The following is a 19,406-nucleotide window of genomic DNA, read 5'->3' as shown; positions in this document are numbered from 1 at the left end:
AGGAAATGGCAAGTGTAAATTAAATATGTAAATTTAAATACAGAAATACTTTGCATCCATATGCTTCCATATATTACAGATGAATGTTTATTGTGTCTGTCATTCTCTTGAAATCATGGCATTGGTTTACTTGGAAATGTAACTGAAATAACTTTTAAAATATAGCTCACATCTTCCCACTTCATTACAATACATTTAAACATTTGTGCCTTTTATTTTCCTTCCCTGGAAAATTTGATCAATGAATTTTCATTTTTTTTGTTAAATGTTTGTTTAATGTCCAGTAGATTATTTTTAATCAAAAGATCTTCATCAGTTCTCAGATCCTTTAACTGTAGTCACTGCACATGCAAACTGACTGTGTGGATCATCTGAAAGAGCAGGAATGAAGAGACAGGGAGTCCGGGGTGTGGGTGTAAAATGGTTTATTAATGAGTTAGCTTACTTGTCAAGCATCAGATGTGAAGTGGAGGATAACAGAAATCAGAACTAAATTAACATGATTTTAACATGATAGGTAAAAATTGGTAGTCTGAATGCACTGTAAGTCGCTTTGGATAAAAGCGTCTGCTAAATGCATAAATGTAATTTAATTTTTAATTTAATTTAATTTAATTTAATTTAATTTAATTTAATTTAAATTAAAAGCTGAGCTAAATTAAATTTTAAATTAAATTAAATTAAATATTTAATTAAATTTATCCATTTAGAAGACGCTTTTATCCAAAGCAACTTACAGTGCATTCAGACTACCAATTTTTACCTATCATGTGTTTCTGGGGAATCGAACCCCCAACCTTGCACTTGCTTACGCAGTGCTCTACCAATTGAGCTACAGGAACTACATTACACTACATTAATTGATGACAATATCCTATTAATTCAATGGCCTAATCAATTAGGCATTGTGAGTATGTGGAAAATACATATAAAAATGGCAAAAAAAAAGCAAACAAAACCAAAACAGTTCGATACTTTACTTTCTAGTTTTACACAAAAAAAAAAGCCGACCAATATAAGACCAATAACTGCAACAACTGCAAAACCATTTCGCACCTGTGAAAATAAACAGAAAGCATTTGTATTAATTCATGGTGTGAAAAGTTGTTGCCAATGTGTCCTTAATCCTGATGTTTTAGCCATTTAATTATAATTTGTTGTATTTGTGAATTATTATAATATATTATGTGATGTATTATTAATATGAAAGGCTAACACGCCTTATATATCTAAATAACCAACTCATTTTTGACATAATAAAATGTTTAATATAGTCACATTTGAGAGATTTATGAGTACAGTATAATTCGGATATAAAAGGTCATGCCGGATAACTGTACCTGCTGGGATTGAGGTGTTCCGTATCTCAAGCCCGTAACAAAGTGTTCACAGTTATGTGTTTCCAGATTGTATGGAAGTACCTTCCCCACAAGGCTCTCTGCTTTCTGTAGTATATCTGGAGTGTAAAGTGGAGGACATTGCTTATCCAAGACATTGTGGGTATGGTACTTATTGTTGCCGACCACATCCTGCAGTTTTTCTTTCTTCACTGTCGCCTCGGAGTGTACTACTGACTTCACACTGCTTACCCCGGCATCAGCGTGCTCAGCTACAGAGAAAGACATGGAAAAGTGAAAACACTCATAACTCATGAGACTTCAATTGAAAGTTTCAGATTCGATATATACATATATATATATAACTCACAGGTTGGAGCTAAATGAATGACATTGCCATCTCCAGTATAGAGCGCCCAGTGTTGATATAGGCCTCGATGGATTTTAATGAGGTCTGCAGGCTTGGGCTTCTCGGTCTATAGGGGACAATAGCAAGCTTAATATTAAAAAAAAAAAAATGTTACTGAGCCTATACACAGAGAATATATAGTACCTGTACTTGTTTCAGAGGAGTTTAAGGCTATAGCTAAGCAATTTTTGTTGCCTTGAGAACAACTTGTATAGTTTTTTTTTACTCTTTCTATCATTCTTTTTTATCGTAATAAAATAGTTTTCTGAAAAACCCTTGAAATCACAAATTTCTTTTGTTACTTAAAACAAGTACAAATATGTGGTAATGGGGTCAGAGAAATAAACTTAAATATGAAACAAGATGATTTTTCTGACCTCTCTTGTTCTTGTTTTATACATACATTCATTTTGATACATTTATCAGTAAACATATCTGGATTTAAGGATATGTTGTGATATTTATACTGGAAAACAAGACCAAAATACTGAGTGTAAGAGAATCAGAAGTATGCAGTTTAAACATCACTGTAATCCAAGCTAACTCAATCAGAGCCTTAAAACACATCATATTTTACTTTAGTTGATCAGTTCCTGGAGCAGGAGGCACCAAGACACTGCTTTCTCTTTGATTTAGAAGCTCTGTATGCTGCCCTTCAATTACTGTCAGATGAGCTACTGCCCCAGGACCTTTTTCTGACAAGATAAGAACATAGCAAATACATGGCATGGGGAAGTCCTGGCCTAGTGGTTAGAGAGTTTGACTCCTAAGGTTGTGGGTTTGAGTCTCGGGGCCGGCAATACCACCAAAAAAAAAAAAAAAAACATAGAAAAGCTGATATGTTTGCTCATTTATAGTCTGACTAGGCCAAACCTTTAAAGTCCTCATGAAATCAGTCAGTCAACCTGTTCTGCTTCTAAATGCAAACCCATGACATGACATTTCCACAGAGAAAGAAAAAATTATATTTGTCGTATTCTTTGCATTAGAGAATTTTTTTTTTTCTAAATTCCAGATATAAATAATAAATAATTGTGAAAAATATAAATTTTGTGTAAAAAAACTTCTGTTAGTTTTGTAACTTTTTATTTATATTTTTAGGTCTATATTCCAAAGTGTTCATGAATTACCATTGACGTTCAGAACTCTGCTTTAAAAGACATTATATGTTGTAAGTGACAGTTAATAAGTTAAATGTTAGTATAATCCTACACTGTTAAAAAATTGCTGTAAAAAAAAAAAAACGGCCAAATTTTAGACAGTAACATACTGTTTTTCTTTAAAACAGTGCATTCTGGGTAATATTCATCATTTTCGAGAAGGTAGCCTGCTGCTATATATCGTAAATTAACAACGTTCAAAGTCGACATCAGTGGCTGTGTTTCAAATCACACCCTACACCCTCATTCACTATTCCCTACATGAGTTTACTAATATAGTCCACCTGACAGAGAGAATGAACACTAATGAGTGAATTCAGACACTGATCAACAGCTGCTGTTAATGAGTAGAATCACTGAAGAAAAGAGAAACAAGACAAACACATGAAATACAACTGACTTCAGCCACAGCCTTAGATGAAATCTAAACAATCAACAAACAGCTTTACCAACTTCACTCATTACTAACCAGACTGACTTTATTTCTATCAGATCAGAGAGCAGAGATCAAAAGATCTTATTGAGAATTACAGAGATTTAGATGATGATGTTTTACTGTTTCGTTTGACGTTACCATTGTGGAGATCAGTGTTTGCTTTAGTTGGGCTCCTCACTTTTAACGGCTATATTTGTGACTTTTATGATAATTAATAATAATAATAATAATAATAATAATAATAATAATAATAATAATAATAATTCATTACATTTATATAGCACTTTTCTAGGTACTTACATCTGTTATAGCAATATTTATGATTATGTTTAAGTGTTTAATTTATTTTAACACCTTTAAAATAAATAAGCATTGTAGACTAGGCTACATATTGTAGGCTAGAAATGGAAAATCTAAATTTCTGGTCAATTTTGGCACAAAAAAATACTGTATCCCATATGTAAAACAGTGTGCTAGTTTGAACTTCTATCATTACATACATGCGTAATATTATTATTTTTTTAAGAGATTTTATCTATTGTAAGTCGCTTTGAATGAAAGCGTACGTCTGCCAAATGATTACCCCTGTCCATGGTAGAATTTACGTTAAAGTACTGTAAAAAGACAAATAAGAGTGGTAAATTAATGGTTGAGAGTTGTAAATTAACAGTCCATTACTGGCACCCCTCCTGCCAGTAAATTACTATTATTTAACAGCACAATTTTTTACAGTGTAAACTAATTTAAATTAGAATAACTCACCATATCTGAAATTCCTGAGTTAATAGACATCGATTTTTTAATTTGTTCTGATTCCTTAAATGTATTCTCTGAATAAGTTCTCAACATATTACTATTTTTATCAATCATTTTTCTGTTTTTCTGTTTTTTTTTTTTTTTTTTTTTTTTTGCTTTAGAGAAGGTGAGTTGCTCTTTTATAGTGCGATAGAGCACACCCTTTAAGGGTGTGGAATTTTCCAGAACAGTTCCATCAGCACTGACAAGTGAAGCAATGCTGTTCATTGTTTCACATGTGTCAGAAGCAAACATCACCAAGAATGAGAAAGACTGTCTTTAGCTGACAGTCACAATGCTGCAAAGCAGTGTTTCCACTATTATTTTCTACTTAAGTCCTTATTAATCTGAAAATACAATAAATTGCACTAATTAAAAGGGCCGGCCTTAAGGTGCTCAATGATGTGCTGTTTTTAAGTCAAATGACATTTGATTGTTCTTCAAAAACTCGTTCTCCCACTGTCACCATGACATGAGGAAGTGTTCCAGAAAATACTCTTTTAACCACATTTATGAACATCGCTCTTTTTTCTTTCTTTTTTTTTTTTTTTTTTGCATCATCTTTGGTTAGTATATTAATTTTTTATTCACAAATCTACATTGTCTAACATAGTTTTACTGTAAATTGAGAAAATATCAATGTTGCCATATGGCAACACTGTAGCACAGTGGAATTAAAATAATGTGTTTCCCCAATGGGATTTTTTTTAATAGCTACTGTAGTATAATCAGTAATATGATTGCAGTTATTTATTTATTGTAAGTGTTTAATGTAGTATAGTTGTATTGAGTCATGAATAAGAAAATTACCTATTCTTTTCAGAAAATTAATACAGCAATATTTGACAGAAAGGGCAATAAGAAGACTCTAGAGTGATGACAATGAGGATGAGATGGCCTTCAGTGACTGTAACAATTTGTGTGTGTGTGTGTGTGTGTGTGTGTTTCCATTTTTATGGAAATTAAGATTGAATGCATCATAAAATTGATTGAGAAGAAAATATTGAATGCATCTAAAATTAATGTCCATTTCAATTTAAAAGTAAATTATAATTAATCATAAATTAATAGAAAACATTTATACACAGTAGAACAGGTATTTAGCAACTATGAATAATTTTGTATAGCTTCTGCTTAATGATCATAAAATGCTCTTCCATCTGGTCATGCAAGAAACAATCCTGATTCTGCTCTTATGGAGATTACAGCTCCGTGTTATTCCATTTTTCCTCCACACCAGATAATTAAAATCCAGCCCCGGATGCCAGATCCTGTCAGAAAATATTAGTTTTGTCTGGTAACAGAATAACTCTTCAGCAAAGTAGTCAGCCAAGAAGGTGACTGAGAAAAAAGCTGGTGAGGATAAGAATCAGGAGACGAAGTGATGATTTAAAAAAGCATAGTTTATTGAATAGTCTCAGTTGCATGTTCAGATTGGAATATTCTGCATGTATAAGTTTTTGTATTTTATCACACAGTGATGTAAAACAACACTGCCTCGCACCTTTAGCACTAACACTGTGTCATAGCAAGTCACCCTTGGGCCCATATGCAATTTTTTTCTAAGGTTAATCACGTTACGTGACTATTCACAAGCTGTTTTAATTACGAATAGTCAGTCACAACATTTGGTCTAAATCAGAAGCAACTGTTAGTCTGATCTTTATGTAAACCTCAAATGCAGTAGAAAAGAGCATCAATCGCTCCTAAGGTATTTAAACATGAAAATGTAACCAATATAATTCTAAACTAATTCTACACAGATCAGAGTTAACTCACCACGGCTGTGTCTAAATAGCTTTACAGTATTAAACAAGGAAAGAGTGTGTCAAAATAGTGTTCATTCTCCTCTTGCCAGACGAGATCAACAATTTAATTCTCGGCTGCTGTAAGTTGTTAGTTGAGAATCACAGTAGTGCAGGAGACGTGAGTCTGATCATCTCAGAATAATCAGAATGTCACTTTATAGGAAATATATAGGCTCTTGAGCAACCCATACAACACTGTGAAGTGAATCTACTTTGAAAATTTTGTTTAAAAAAATTGAACAAGTTATGAAACAAATGTTTAAAAAAAAAGGCAGGAATATATATTGTAGATTCTTCTACTTGCATAAGCTGTTTAAGCCCTAAAGTCAAACACTGATTCTTCTGTATTTGACTGACAGTGATGGACAGAATCTGTCGTTTAAGGGTTGGGTCCTTGTTCAGAAACGAACAAACCAACACCCTGAAATCACTCTGAATTCTGGGAATGTTGTTCATACCACATTATTTTTTATTGTGTCAATCACTGACAAAAGGAACTGGGTTTAAAGATAAGACCTTAAGTCACATGAGTGTTATTTTCCATTCAACTTTGAGCATATAACTTGAGGCATTGTAACACACAGGTTTAGTTAGTAAGTGAAATATGTTGAGGAGAATCAGGGCGTCACTTTGTAGGAAACAGAAACACATCATACCAGCAGCCGCTTGACAAACACACACATTCACACTGCTGTAATGAGATTCACTGCAATAATACTGAACTCCTGTTCACTGCGATCAGCCGTCAAACTCCAGTTCTTCTCAACACATTTGGCTGATGATGATGACACTGTTATAACCTGCTGACATAAGAGACCGTTTTAGAAATTAAAAACTTTTTAATCCTTAAAACTTTTTAAACATTTTAACCTTGACTACATATTATAAATGTCTGGAAAAATTAATGGAACCGAGACAAAATATAAAAACATTAGCAGATGTGTTTGATATGTCAGAAGATACTGACACACACTGATCTTAATATCAGTCTGTGCTCTAGTAATCTCCAGTAATGAGATGAGATGTGAATGATCCGCACATATAACACAGTGATGGAGAGCTGAAGAAATCAAGGCTCCTCAGAAGATGTGAGATGTTCTGGAGGCTTGTGAAGATCATTCCTCCGCTGAGGAACAGTCAAAGTAAAGCTTCTGGAAACAAACCCTCCTCAAAAGATCCTGAGGATCAGATTTGAGACTCTAAAACATGATTGAGGGAGAATCAAGTAAAGCTGAGCTGCTTCAGTCCAGGAAGAGTTCATCTGGAGATATTACTGACCTTATTCTGACCTTTACTTGATCACAATCAGGAGAGATCTGACACTAGAAGCTGTTGCTAAAACTGGAAAGTTGTACAATTACACTAAAAGAGCTTTGACTTAAAAAAGAAATATATAAATTTTACTATCAATCAGAGACAGAAGACATCAAACGCAATGAAGTAGCTACATAAGGTTAAGTGTCATACTGGACTGGATTTTGAGTGGTACTCAATACTTGGTTGGGGCTCCTTTCGCTTTAATTACTGCCTCAATTCGGCGTGGCATGGAGGTGATGAAGTGCTCCAAGATTTCTTGGTAAATGGCTGCAGTGACTTTGGTTTTCATAAAACACAATGGACCAACACCAGCAGAGGACATTGCACCCAAATCTTCACAGAATGTGGAAACTTAACACTGGACTTCAAGCAGCCTGTGCTATGAGCTTCTCCACCCTTCCTCCAGTCTCTAGGACCTTTTTCCTTCCAGTCAACTTTCTGTTAACATGCTTAGATACAGCACTCTGTGAACAGCCAGGGTCTTTGTCAATGAATGTTTGTGTCTTACCCTCCTTGTGAAGGGTGTCAATGATTGTCTTCAGGACATCTGTCAGGTCAGCAGTCTTCCTCATGATTGTGTAGCCTAGTGAACCAAACTCAGAGACCATTGTGAAGGCTCAGGAAACCTCTGCAGGTGTTTTGAGTTGATTAGCTGATTGACATGTCATCATATCCTAATTTGTTGAGATCGTGAATTGGTGGGGTTTTGTTAAATGTGAGCCAAAATGATCACAATTAAAAGAACCAAAGATGTAAACTACTTCAGTCTGTGTGCATTGAATTTATTTAATACACGAGTTTCACAATTTGAATTGAATTATTGAAATGAACTAAATTAACAGTTCCCCGACATTCTAATTTACTGAGATGCACCAGTATTACTTTGTTATAAATATATAAAAAACACCACAACCCGGGATTTGAACCTGTTTTGCTTAAATCACTAACTTGATAAAGGAAACTTCCCTTTTCCAGACATGCTCTTCATTCATCTCACTTCACAATAATAAAAATAACTGTGTCATTAAGCGGGGTTGCGTTTCTCAAAAGCATCATTAGCTAACTATGGTCGCAAGTTACATCATTACCAACATAGTTCAACGATTCTTTTTTTCCCGAAACCATAGTTCACAAAATGACGTGACATGACATCCAGCCAAGTATGGTTACCCATACTCAGAATTTGTGCTCTGCATTTAACCCATCCGAAGTGCACACACACACACACACACACACACACTGTGAGCACACAGGAAAGTAACTGTGACGAGTCGGGCGGAGGAGTGTCGTGCTGTCCACCGAGGGCCGTCCAGTGCCACCGCCAGGCACCGCAGAGGAGTTCACCCAGCTGGCAGTGTGTCTGGGAACCGGAACAAATGTTGTTGTTTTTATTTTTTATTTTCCTCTCTCCCCTCCCTCGTCTCTTTCACTCCTCATCCTTCCATCTCCTTTTCTCTTGCCTCGTCTGTCCTACCACTAGGTTCCTACAGGTCACCTTGAGTGGTCTCGCCGGAGGGTGGGAGGTAGAGCTAGAGGTGGGCGATATCTCAATATTTAAAATATATTGAGATATTTTTTAAAATTGGATTTTGACATATCGTATATATCGATATATTGTTTATATTTCATTCTGATTTCGCCACTTTGCTTGTTTGCCTTCTCTGTGCTGTGCTCGCCCCGGCTTGCTTGCGTCTTATCGAATACCCGGTTCTTGGAAATGTGGAACAAGTTCTAAAATGGAACCAGTTTTCGATACCCATCCCTATTCACTGGTCTCGAGTCCCACGGAGGACAATGGAAGGATACAAAAAAGGAGCGACGACATTGAAGAACGAGTGAGGACCAGGCCTGGGCTTAATTTTGTGTTTTGTTTTTGTTTGTTTTTGTTATGAAGTTTGTTCTTTGTTACAGTAACCTATCCTATCCTAAAAATTCCATCGATTAATAGAGTTTTTGCTTATTTAAAGTGCAATATTAATTATGCAAGAGAAAATAAGACTCCTGGGTCTCTTAAAATGAACAATCAAGTTGAAATGAATAAAGTTTCGTTTTTTAGAAAAAATTTTTTTTTTACTTTTTAAATGCATATAATGCAATGAATACATCAAAAATAAACTATTTATATAATAAATAAATTATTACCCATTTTTTCTCTGTCTGTACTTGTACTGTGAACAATGACAATAAAGTGTACAGATGAATTAAGTGCAATTAAGTTCCATTCGGTTGAATTGGATGATTATCTATAATTGTGAATAATAATAAATAATTATCATCACCAATATAAAGTATAACAATCTACACCTAGATACAGGTTAATACCTGATGGCATTTCTTCTGGGCTTTTGAGTTACAACAAATGTGTTTTAGAAACACACGGTTATAACAGCCAGAGAAAAGACTAAGACAGAAATCAAGGGTCAAGAGCCCAACTAAAGCAGACACTGATCTCTAACATGGTTACTTCAAATGAAACAATAAATCAACATCTAAACCTTAGTTCATTCTCAATAAGATCTTCTGTAGACGTCTGACAGAAATAAAGTCAGTCTGGTTATTAATAAGTGGAGCTGCTGATGCTGTTTGTGGGGTTGTTTAATCAGATCTTGAGAGATTTCATGTATTTTATTTCAGTTGATTTCATCTAAGTCTGTGTCTGAAGTCAGTTGTAGTAGTTCTTGTGTTTCTCTTTTCTTCAGTGATTCTGTTTGATAACAGCAGCTGTTCATCACTAATTCACAATCAGCACTTAGTTAATCAATTAATTACTTGAATGCAAAGTTTTAAAACTTACAGGGTTTAAATCAAGGCAATCTGTTTACTCAAACGGTTCTTTCAAACGACGTTCTCTTTACGTTTGCCTGCTCCCTAAAATCAAAACAGCGATGTGTCTCCTTCCGCTTTGTGGGTGACGTAAACGTGTTGTGTCACATTAAAACAATCATTGCAAAAGAACCTGACGTGAGATTTAAAATAAATTAAAAGAGGCTTCAAGGCAGAGGAATTTGTCTCGATCATTTATTGTAATCGAGTTACTCGAGGAATCGTTTCAGCCCTACATCAGACAGTGCACTATAGATCCCCTGAGGAACATTGTAGGGTCAAAAATGATCAAAGACTTCTGGGGCAGCTGTGGCCTAATGGTTAGAGAGTTGGACAAAGATCACAGGTTTAAGTCTCTGTGCTGGCAGGAGGAGGATGGCTGAAGTTCCCTTGAGCAAGGCACTGAACCCCCAGTTGCTTCCCAGTCTATATTGCTGCCCACTGCTCTGTGTGTGTGTGTGTGTGTGTGTGTGTGTGTGTTTGTGCAATTGGATAGGTTAAATGCAAAGCACCAATTCTGAATATGGGCTACCATACTTGCCCAATGTCATGACTTTCACTTTCACTTTTTTCCTGTCCCAAACTATCTTGAATAACAAAAGGGCCATTTGGCATTTCTGAAGGCACAGAAGTGCTGATATTGATCAAGGCCTGTAGGCCAGCATGTTTATACATCGGGGGTCAGCTAATTGTCACACTAACTGGGGCCCAGGTCAGGAAGCAGACAGACTGGCTAAACCGACCGTCTGCTAGCTGCCTCCCGTCACAGAGGTCAGCTAATTCTCAGCACATAGAGACTCTTTCACCTAGATATCACCGGCGACCGCTGAGTTGGGCAGGTGTTGCTTATTTCCAATTACTCCACCGGCTTCGACCCGTTCCCACGGCTCTCGGCACCTGCCCCACTCATCACACAGGCTTTGTTTTAGAGTGGCACTATTTTTTTAATACTCTGAGATTACTTGATTTGAGATTATTTTCCCACCTTTATTCACCTGCCCTGAAGTCATGGTTTCACTACAGACAAAGAGAAAGCTTTAGACAGGGTGGAGTGGGAAAACCTGTCCTTTGCACTAGGTAAATTAGGATTTAACCTTAAATTAATTTCTTGGATTCCAATTTTTGTATGCTCGTTCATCTGCTTCAGCAGATATGAGCAGTGTTCAGTTAACACACCTTTACTTCAGAGAGGGACACTGGCTTAAGGGTTGGCTCAATGTGGTCCACTCCAGAACTGACCGAGGTCCTCAACAAGATTTTTTTTCTCCAATTCTCGGGAGGGGAAAATTGACCTAAAACTCCTGTAGTGTGAGCCCAGCTTTAAAACAGTTATCAACTACTTAGATTCAGGGATTCGACAGCCCCGTAGTATAATTTTAAATCTATTTTTAATTTAATTGCCGAAAGTACAAAGAAAAGATTTCCAATGTTTTCACTGACCAAATAAAATGTATTTTGTAAATAAAAACACATTTTGATTTTTATGGCTGCAACACATTCCAGAAAAGTTGGGACTGAGGCAAAAAAGAAAAAAAGGCCTTAGATGGCATTGAAGAAATCATCATGCTGCGGGGGTTAATTAGAGTCACTTTAGCCTCTGTTACTCTGGGAGAAAGCTTCACATCATTCCCATGCCTTGATGCTGCGGGGTTATCTGGAACAGAGCTCGTCTCATGTGGTCGAGGAGATGGTGGAAATGTGTGCTGTGCTCAGATGAGTCCCTGGGAAAAATGGATTTAGAGTTCTCAGTCCCTAAGACCAAAGGGAGCATCCAGCCATATGTGCAAAGGTACTGTTGACATAGAGGCATAAATTGGGATACAGAGACATATACTGCCATCAGAATAATGTCTTTCATGGGAAGTCCATGGTTATCAGATAGAGATAATGCCAGCTCTCGATCTGTATGTGCTACAACAGCGTGGTTTCATAGACACATGGATTACCTCACACACCAATAAACGAGCAGACCTTCTGTGTGTCTAAACTGTACTGGTGTTCTTGTGTTTCTCAGGAGGCCATAGATATGCAGAACATTTCTGTTTCCTATAAAGTGAAACTTACACACGACACACCTGTTACTCTGAACAAAACGCTCCAAAGGTTTGCATACATTTGCACACCCTGTTTGTAGAGACAGGATTCCTCATCAACACGTACACACACGCTGTGATGACGGAGGGAGAATGGCAGATAAACATCAACAACCCGATCTTCCTTCCTGGCTCTGTAGCACTTTTAAAGTTATAATGTATTGCTATGTGTTGCATCTTGCTTTGGTTTTGACTGACAAACTGGCATTCAGACAACACAGGCGTCTTGCTTTCTAACCATATAAAAAAAATTTAAAATTCCATCTATGTTGCAATTATTCTGCTCATTGTATATATAAAATACAAGATGTTTACATTAGTAGTTCCATATTCTACCAGTGTCTTTCATACAGTATGTGCAGATATACAGTATATACTGTACAGTGTGTCAAGTGTATACAGCCACACACTCATACAGACATACATATATATTACTTTTGCTCTTTGTACAACTCTGCATACATTGGATGATTTTAATAACTTGAATATACTTGAATTGTGCATCAAACAGTAGGAATATACAAGTATCGGATCAGGATTTGGTGTTGACAGATACTCAATATTCAATGTCCTGATAAGGACATCCCTAATAAGCTTCTGTTTTATTAACTTAGTACTGATAACAGCTTAACATTAGACTACCTTTGGGGTCTTTGCTATATTCCAAAATCATTATGCCTCAATTTGCTAATTATAGATTAGATTGTTTTAGATGTTCAGATGATTTTCTGCTTTGTTTAATAATGTAGGTTTTTAAAATAACATTCTCTTCCTTAATTGCATTGTCTGCTGGTTTATTTAGAAAACTTTTAAAGTGCAAAATAACACCCGACCACTCTTGTGGGTTTGTTACAATTAAAAACCCATAAGTGTAAAAACATGCCAGGCAGACACTGGTATGGTGTAAGCAACACAGCTACAACAAATAAAACTGATAAAGGGTGTGTTAGATTTATAGTGTGCGAATAATCAAGAATTGACAATAATCAGTTGAACTTGGGCCCCATAAAAGGACAAGACAATGGCTCTGAACGCTTCCCTACAGTTCAGTCTATTAACTACTGGATGTGTCTGTCAGATGGATTCCTGCCCCAGGACCAATTTTGGCAGTTAATTTGCTTTTCTTTAAGAAACTGGTTTGTCAAGTCATACAAATTGCTTGTAAATGTAAATGTAAAAAAAAAAAAAAAAAAAACTGCTTCAAGATTACTTCTGTCTGATTAGACATAAGAATGCTGTTCAGCTCACTTAACATTAAGGGGCTGTTTTCTCCATTTGATAATTTTGCAAACATTGGAAATTATTGTTAATGTTCTCTGAATGTTCTGAATCAAGTAGTAAGATCAAAGAAAGAAATAATAAACACAGAAAGGATAATATAATTTGCATAGTGTATAATTTGGCATACATTTTAACACATTTATTACATTCACTAAATATTTCTTAATGTTAATCTATATCAGAAGACCAGTTTTATTGTTTGTGTTTCTCCACCTGCAACAGGTGTGATTCTGTTTCCTATAAAACAAAACTCTTCCTTGACACTCCTGTTCCATATTTCACTGATGATGTTGGAGAGAATCTGTGACTCACTCCTCAACGAGACACATGAGCTGAACACATGTAGAAACCAACCTAACGTTGTTCTCTAAGGCAGCAGAAATAGCTGAAAACTAAAAATGTGTATAATATTATATTAAATTAAACAATAATCAAACAATTATATTCACTTAGTAACATAAATATATCTTAATGTAGACTATATCTTAAGAGTTTTATAATTCCTTATCTTCTTGTTGATTCACCAGTTTACATGTACAACTGCTTGTTTTCTGCGTAAAAGTAAGAGTCGTTTTTGGCTTTGGTCAAATGGGCCACAGCCCTGCAGAGTTTAGCTTCAACCCAAATTAAACACACCTGATCCAGTAAACCAGTCCTTCAGGCTTATTTGAAAGTGCATGTTATGTGTGCTGGAGCAGGGTTGGAACTAAACTCTGCAGGGCTGTGGCCCTCCAGGAACTGAGCTTGACACCCCAAGGGCTTATTGAAAATGCAAATTCATTCTCTGTCAGCAGGTTTTCATCAGAATTACAGACATTTCCCGTAACAGCAGTAAACGAAGCAGCGCAGCGTTTACGAAAAATAAGTTTATTCAAGTGTGCTATTAGTATCCTTCTTTTAAACTAAAAATAGGAAAGTATACTTTTAGTTTACTTTTTATGTACTTCTCAGAAATGCTCTTTATGTACTTCTCAGAAATATACTTAAAATGATGTTTCAGTATACTTGACTTAAACTTACAAAAAGTCTAAATATATTTGAGCTATACTCCTAGAATCTGTGTTTTCATTGTTTTATGGTCAAGGGTGCTAGTATGCATCTTCTGTACAAAAGTTTTAAAAATACACAAGTGAAGAAGAAAAAGAAACACCACCCAGCAGGCACAGTACATCAATGTGACTCCAACTAATCCAACGTCAGTCAAACATCATATTTTGACGTCTAAACCCAACTTTGATTGACGTCAAACTCCGACAACAGACAGACGTTGAATTTTGGTTGGAATAAGCACCACACTGCAACAATGGGTGAAATGCATGGCAGCACATTAAATATCTCAAGATCTCAGCAGAGGAGGATTAAACAACTCCACAAACAGCATTACCAGCTTCACGTATTACTAACTACTACTTCTGTCAGACGTCTACAAAAGCTCTTATTGAAAATGAACAGGGGTTTAACTCTAATGTGTTTAATTTCCATAACAGCATAACAGTAAAACACCATAACAGTGATTAGTGTTTTCATTTGTTGAGCTCTTAACACTTATTCTATGTTTTGGCTATTGTGGCTACTGTGACAGTTTGTTTGTCGAGCACACTTGCAGCATTAAAGAAAGCTAAAGTGACATGAGATCAAGTGATGGCTGTTACCTGTTAATGGTTTTATAGTCATCATGAAATAACCTGATTCGCTGATGTTTTTTAATCTAACAATTATGTTGTTCCATTAATACATTCATATTACAAACCCTGTGTTTCTGCCACATGAGATCCAGTGGTATTATAACAATCCTTTTAATTAATTATTAAAATCCTTTAACAAACATAAGCTCAAAAAACTTTACCTACGGTGACACACACAAACATCAACAATTAGCGTATGAATCTCAACAATGGTGACATGCTTCATGCAGCAATGCATGCTGGGAGCCATGCGTTTTATACTATGGTGGCTCCCAGCATGCATTGCTGCATGTAGCATGTCACCATTGTTGAGATTCATATACTGATTATTGATGTCTACGTGTTTTGAAAGCTTTTTCTCCCAAAATGTATTTAAAAATAAAAATTCAGAATGTCTGATCTGAGGGAAGAAAGTATTGTCTCTTGAATATTGTTCATTAATAATAAATAACCACTTTGGGTCAATGACAATGATAATTTTCCTCATTTATTTTTCTTCATGATGATGAAAACTATATCACCTTATCTTTGTTTATGGCTCCTTTTATTACAAATTATATGTTTTGGTAAACACTATTACAGGAACCACAAACTTACTAAGCCAAGAGTCAAACTTCCCAACTAAAGCAAACACTGATCACAATAATGGTGACCAAACATCAACATCTAAACATCTGTTAATTCTCAAAAAGAACTTCTATAGACGTCTGACAGAAAATAAAGTCAAACTGGTTAGTAATAAGTGAAGATGGTAATACGTGTACTGCCATGCATTTCACCGTTTTTTAATGTTTTTTTTTTTTTTTTTATTACAGCCACATTTCAGCATTTGCCCAACATTGGAGCTTGACGTCAAACAGTCGTTGGATTTAGACGTCAACCCGATTTTCATTTTCAACCAAAATGCAACGTCTAACTGCTATTATTATGTTTGAGATATCAATCACTGGTCGATTACCATAATGTTTGTATAAACTGTAGGTAACAACTGGTAAAATGTACATCTAGGTCATAAAAACCACAATAATACCTACATATAATACCTAAATATTTTCTTCTCAGCCATGTCATCAATTGCTCTTGAGCGAAATCTCCTCATCCGTTGTCTGATTGGAATTTTGCAAGGATTTCTGTGTAGTTAAAGTGTGCATAGCCTGCATATATCAACTTTTTTTTTTTTTTTTTAACTTACCCACATTAAAGTGTTTTAAAAAAGAATGCATGAAGCAAGAATGAAATGTTTTTGTTTACAAGCAGTTCTTTCATTGTATGTTTTGCATGCTCAGATATTCATGTAACAAAATGTATACAAATTCAAACCTAAATAGGGGCATAGTAGTATACTTGCAGTATAAGTGTACAAAGTATTTAATTAGTAAACTATCAGTAAATCAAGTTCACTTTTATTATAATTGTAGTACAAACTACAAACATAGAGGTAAACTAGTTGTGTACTCAAAGTTTGAGTACTGTTATACTTAATCAGAATCAGAATGAGCTTTATTGCCAGGTATTTTCACACATACTAGGAATTTGTTTTCGTGACAGAATCTCTGCAGTGCAACATAACAGCGACAGAACCAAAAACACAATAAGGAATAAAAAATACAAAAAAATACAAATAGGTGGGTAAGGAATGACAATATACAAATTGACAATGTATGGCAGGAATATTGCAATGAGTATTTATGTATGTACATGTATATTATGTGCAAAAAAATTAAGTGTACGCTAAGTATGTGTGTTAGATAAATAAGTCTATGTGTATATAAATATAAATAGTGTAGTGTGTTCCACAGTTATTATCAGCTATTCATAAGATGGATTGCCTGAGGGAAGAAACTGGTCCTGTGTCTGGTCGTTCTGGTGCTCAGTGCTCTGTAGCGTCGACCAGATGGACACAGTTCAAAGAGGGAGTGTGCTGGATGTGAGGGGTTAAGAGTGATTTTAACAGCCCTTTTGCTCACTCTGGATAAGTACAGTTCTTGAATAGATGGGAGGGTTGTACCGATGATTCGCTCAGCAGTCCGGACTACCCTCTGTAGTCTTCTGAGGTCAGATTTAGAAGCTGAGCTGAACCAGACAGTTACTGAAGTGCAGAGGATGGATTCAATGATGGTGGAGTAGAACTGTTTCAGCAGCTCCTGTGGCAGGTTAAACTTCCTCAGCTGACGAAGGAAGTACAACCTCTGCTGGGCCTTTTTCACAATGGAGTCAATGTGAATGTCCCATTTCAGGTCCTGAGAGATAGTGGTTCCCAGGAACCTGAATGACTCCACTGCAGTCACAGTGCTGTTCATGATGGTGAGTGGGGGGAGTGCAGGGGGGTTTCTCCTGAAGTCCACGATCATCTCCACTGTTTTGAGTGTGTTAAGCTCAGATTGTTGAAAGTGCACCTGACAGCCAGCTCTTTTACCTCCTGTCTGTAAGCAGACTCATCACCATCCTGAATGAGGCCGATGAGTGTGGTGTCATCTGCAAACTTCAGGAGCTTGACAGAAGGGTCCTTAGATGTGCAATCGTTAGTGTACAGGGAGAAGAGCAGTGGGGAGAGAACACAGCCCTGGGGAGCTCTGGTGCTGATTGTACGGGTGCTGGATGTGTATTTTCCCAGCCTCACTAGCTGCTGTCTGTCTGTCAGGAAGCTGTTGATCCACTGACAGACGGAGGTGGGCACGGAGAGCTGATTTAGTTTGGGCAGGAGGAAGTTTGGGATGATCGTGTTAAAGGCCGAGCTGAAGTCCACAAACAGGATCCTCACATAAGTCCTCGGTCTGTCTGGTGTTGCAGAACATAATGCAGTCCGATGTTTACTGCATCGTCCACAGACCTGTTTGCTCTGTAGGCAATATGAAGAGGATCCAGCAAAGGCCCAGTGATGTCCTTCAGGTGGGCCAGCACCAGTTTTTCAAATGACTTCATGACTACAGACTTTAGAGCCACAGGCCTGTAGTCATTTAGTCCTGTAATTTTGGATTTCTTTGGGATGGGGATGATGGTGGAGCGTTTGAAGTATAAAGGGACTTCGCACAGTTCCAGCGATCTGTTGAAGATCTGTGTGAAGATGGGGGCCAGCTGGTCAGCACAGGATTTCAGACAGGCGTGTGTAACATATACGCAAAGTATATTTAAAAGTATATTTAATATACTAGAAAGTGGGCCGATTTAGTCCCAAGGAGTATTGAAACCGTACACTTACAAGTATACTACTAGAACACTAGAACACTTTGTATACTTGCTACATAAAGTATACTTAAAAGTATACTTGAACTTACTTAAGTAAACTTAATGAAATAAACTTGAAGTATACTACTTTTTGCTAAGGGTCATCACCGTCCTGGATGAGGCCGATGACTGTAGTGTTGTCTGCAAACTTCAGGAGCTTGACAGAGGGGTCTTAAGAGGTGCAGTCATTGGTGTACAGGGAGAAGAGCAGAGGGGAGAGAACACATCCCTGAGGGGCACCATGTGGGTGGAGCGGCTGTTTGACATGAATTTCCCCAGTCTGTCAGAAAGCTGGTGATCAACAGACCGATAGAGCTAGGAACAGAGAGCTGGGTCAGTTTGGTCTGGAGGGCTGTTGGGATGATGGTGTTAAACGCTGAACTAAAGTCCACAAACAGGATCCTCACATAAGTCCCTCTTTTGTCCAGATGTTGCAGGATGAAGTGCAATCCCATGTTGATTGCATCATCCACGGACCTGTTTGCTCGGTAAGCAAACAGCAAGGGGGTCCAGTAAGGGTCCAGTGATGGTCTTCAGATAAGCCAGAAAGTGGCCTGGTGCTTTTCTTCTTTTGTTCTTCTTGAAGACCTGGTGCACATCACCTTCACAGATTTGAAGAGCAGGAGGTGTGGAGAGGGGGATTGCAGGAGGTGTAGGGAGATGGTCAGAATGGGTGATGGGGGTTTCAAATCTACAATAAAACTCATTCAGGTTGTTAGCAAGTCATTGATTAGCCTCAGTGCCGGGGGAGTGGTGTCTTGTAGTTTGTGATGGCTCTCAGTCCTCTCCAAACTGAAGTTGAGTTGTTGGAAGTAAACTGGTCTTCCAACTTTTTAGCTTAGGTCTTTTAAGCCGCTCTAATCTCTTTGTTCAGTGTGTTCCTGGCTTGATTGTATAAGACTCTGTCCCCATTTCTGTAGGCATCCTCTTTGGCCTGACGAAGATGTCTGAGTTTTACTGTAAACCATGGCTTATCATTGTTGAATGTTAAATAAGTCCTGGTAGGATTGTAAATACTGCTCTGTTTCGCTGGTCCA

The 19,406-nt window shown here is 36.8% G+C and overlaps 1 protein-coding gene across 1 annotated transcript; it reads right to left on the bottom strand.

Annotated features, from left to right (window-relative positions):
• Nucleotides 1-717: 717 nt before the first annotated feature.
• Nucleotides 718-4,251, bottom strand: LOC127978634 (phospholipase A and acyltransferase 3-like). The gene is made up of 4 exons (XM_052583435.1): nucleotides 4,105-4,251; nucleotides 1,708-1,813; nucleotides 1,341-1,609; nucleotides 718-1,056 (listed from the first exon to the last, which is right to left on the bottom strand). Exons 1-4 carry the CDS (start codon nucleotides 4,210-4,212, stop codon nucleotides 895-897), a joined length of 645 nt encoding a protein of 214 aa, XP_052439395.1. The 5' UTR covers nucleotides 4,213-4,251; the 3' UTR covers nucleotides 718-894.
• Between the last annotated feature and the right edge of the window lie 15,155 nt (nucleotides 4,252-19,406).

Source organism: Carassius gibelio, chromosome B19 (assembly GCF_023724105.1).
Source record: "Carassius gibelio isolate Cgi1373 ecotype wild population from Czech Republic chromosome B19, carGib1.2-hapl.c, whole genome shotgun sequence".
Classification (NCBI taxonomy): domain Eukaryota; kingdom Metazoa; phylum Chordata; class Actinopteri; order Cypriniformes; family Cyprinidae; genus Carassius; species Carassius gibelio.
Note: the sequence above shows the minus strand (reverse complement) of the source record. Positions and strands in the feature narration are given on the sequence as shown.

What these genes read in the sequence shown, in the direction of transcription:
- LOC127978634 (XM_052583435.1), bottom strand. Translation starts at nt 4,212, where the DNA reads ATGATTGATAAAAATAGTAATATGTTGAGAACTTATTCAGAGAATACA. An exon ending in ACTCAGGAATTTCAGATATG is followed by an intron (nt 1,814 to 4,104) that starts GTGAGTTATTCT and finishes TGTCCCCTATAG; the next exon opens with ACCGAGAAGCCCAAGCCTGC. An exon ending in CATTCATTTAGCTCCAACCT is followed by an intron (nt 1,610 to 1,707) that starts GTGAGTTATATA and finishes CTTTCTCTGTAG; the next exon opens with CTGAGCACGCTGATGCCGGG.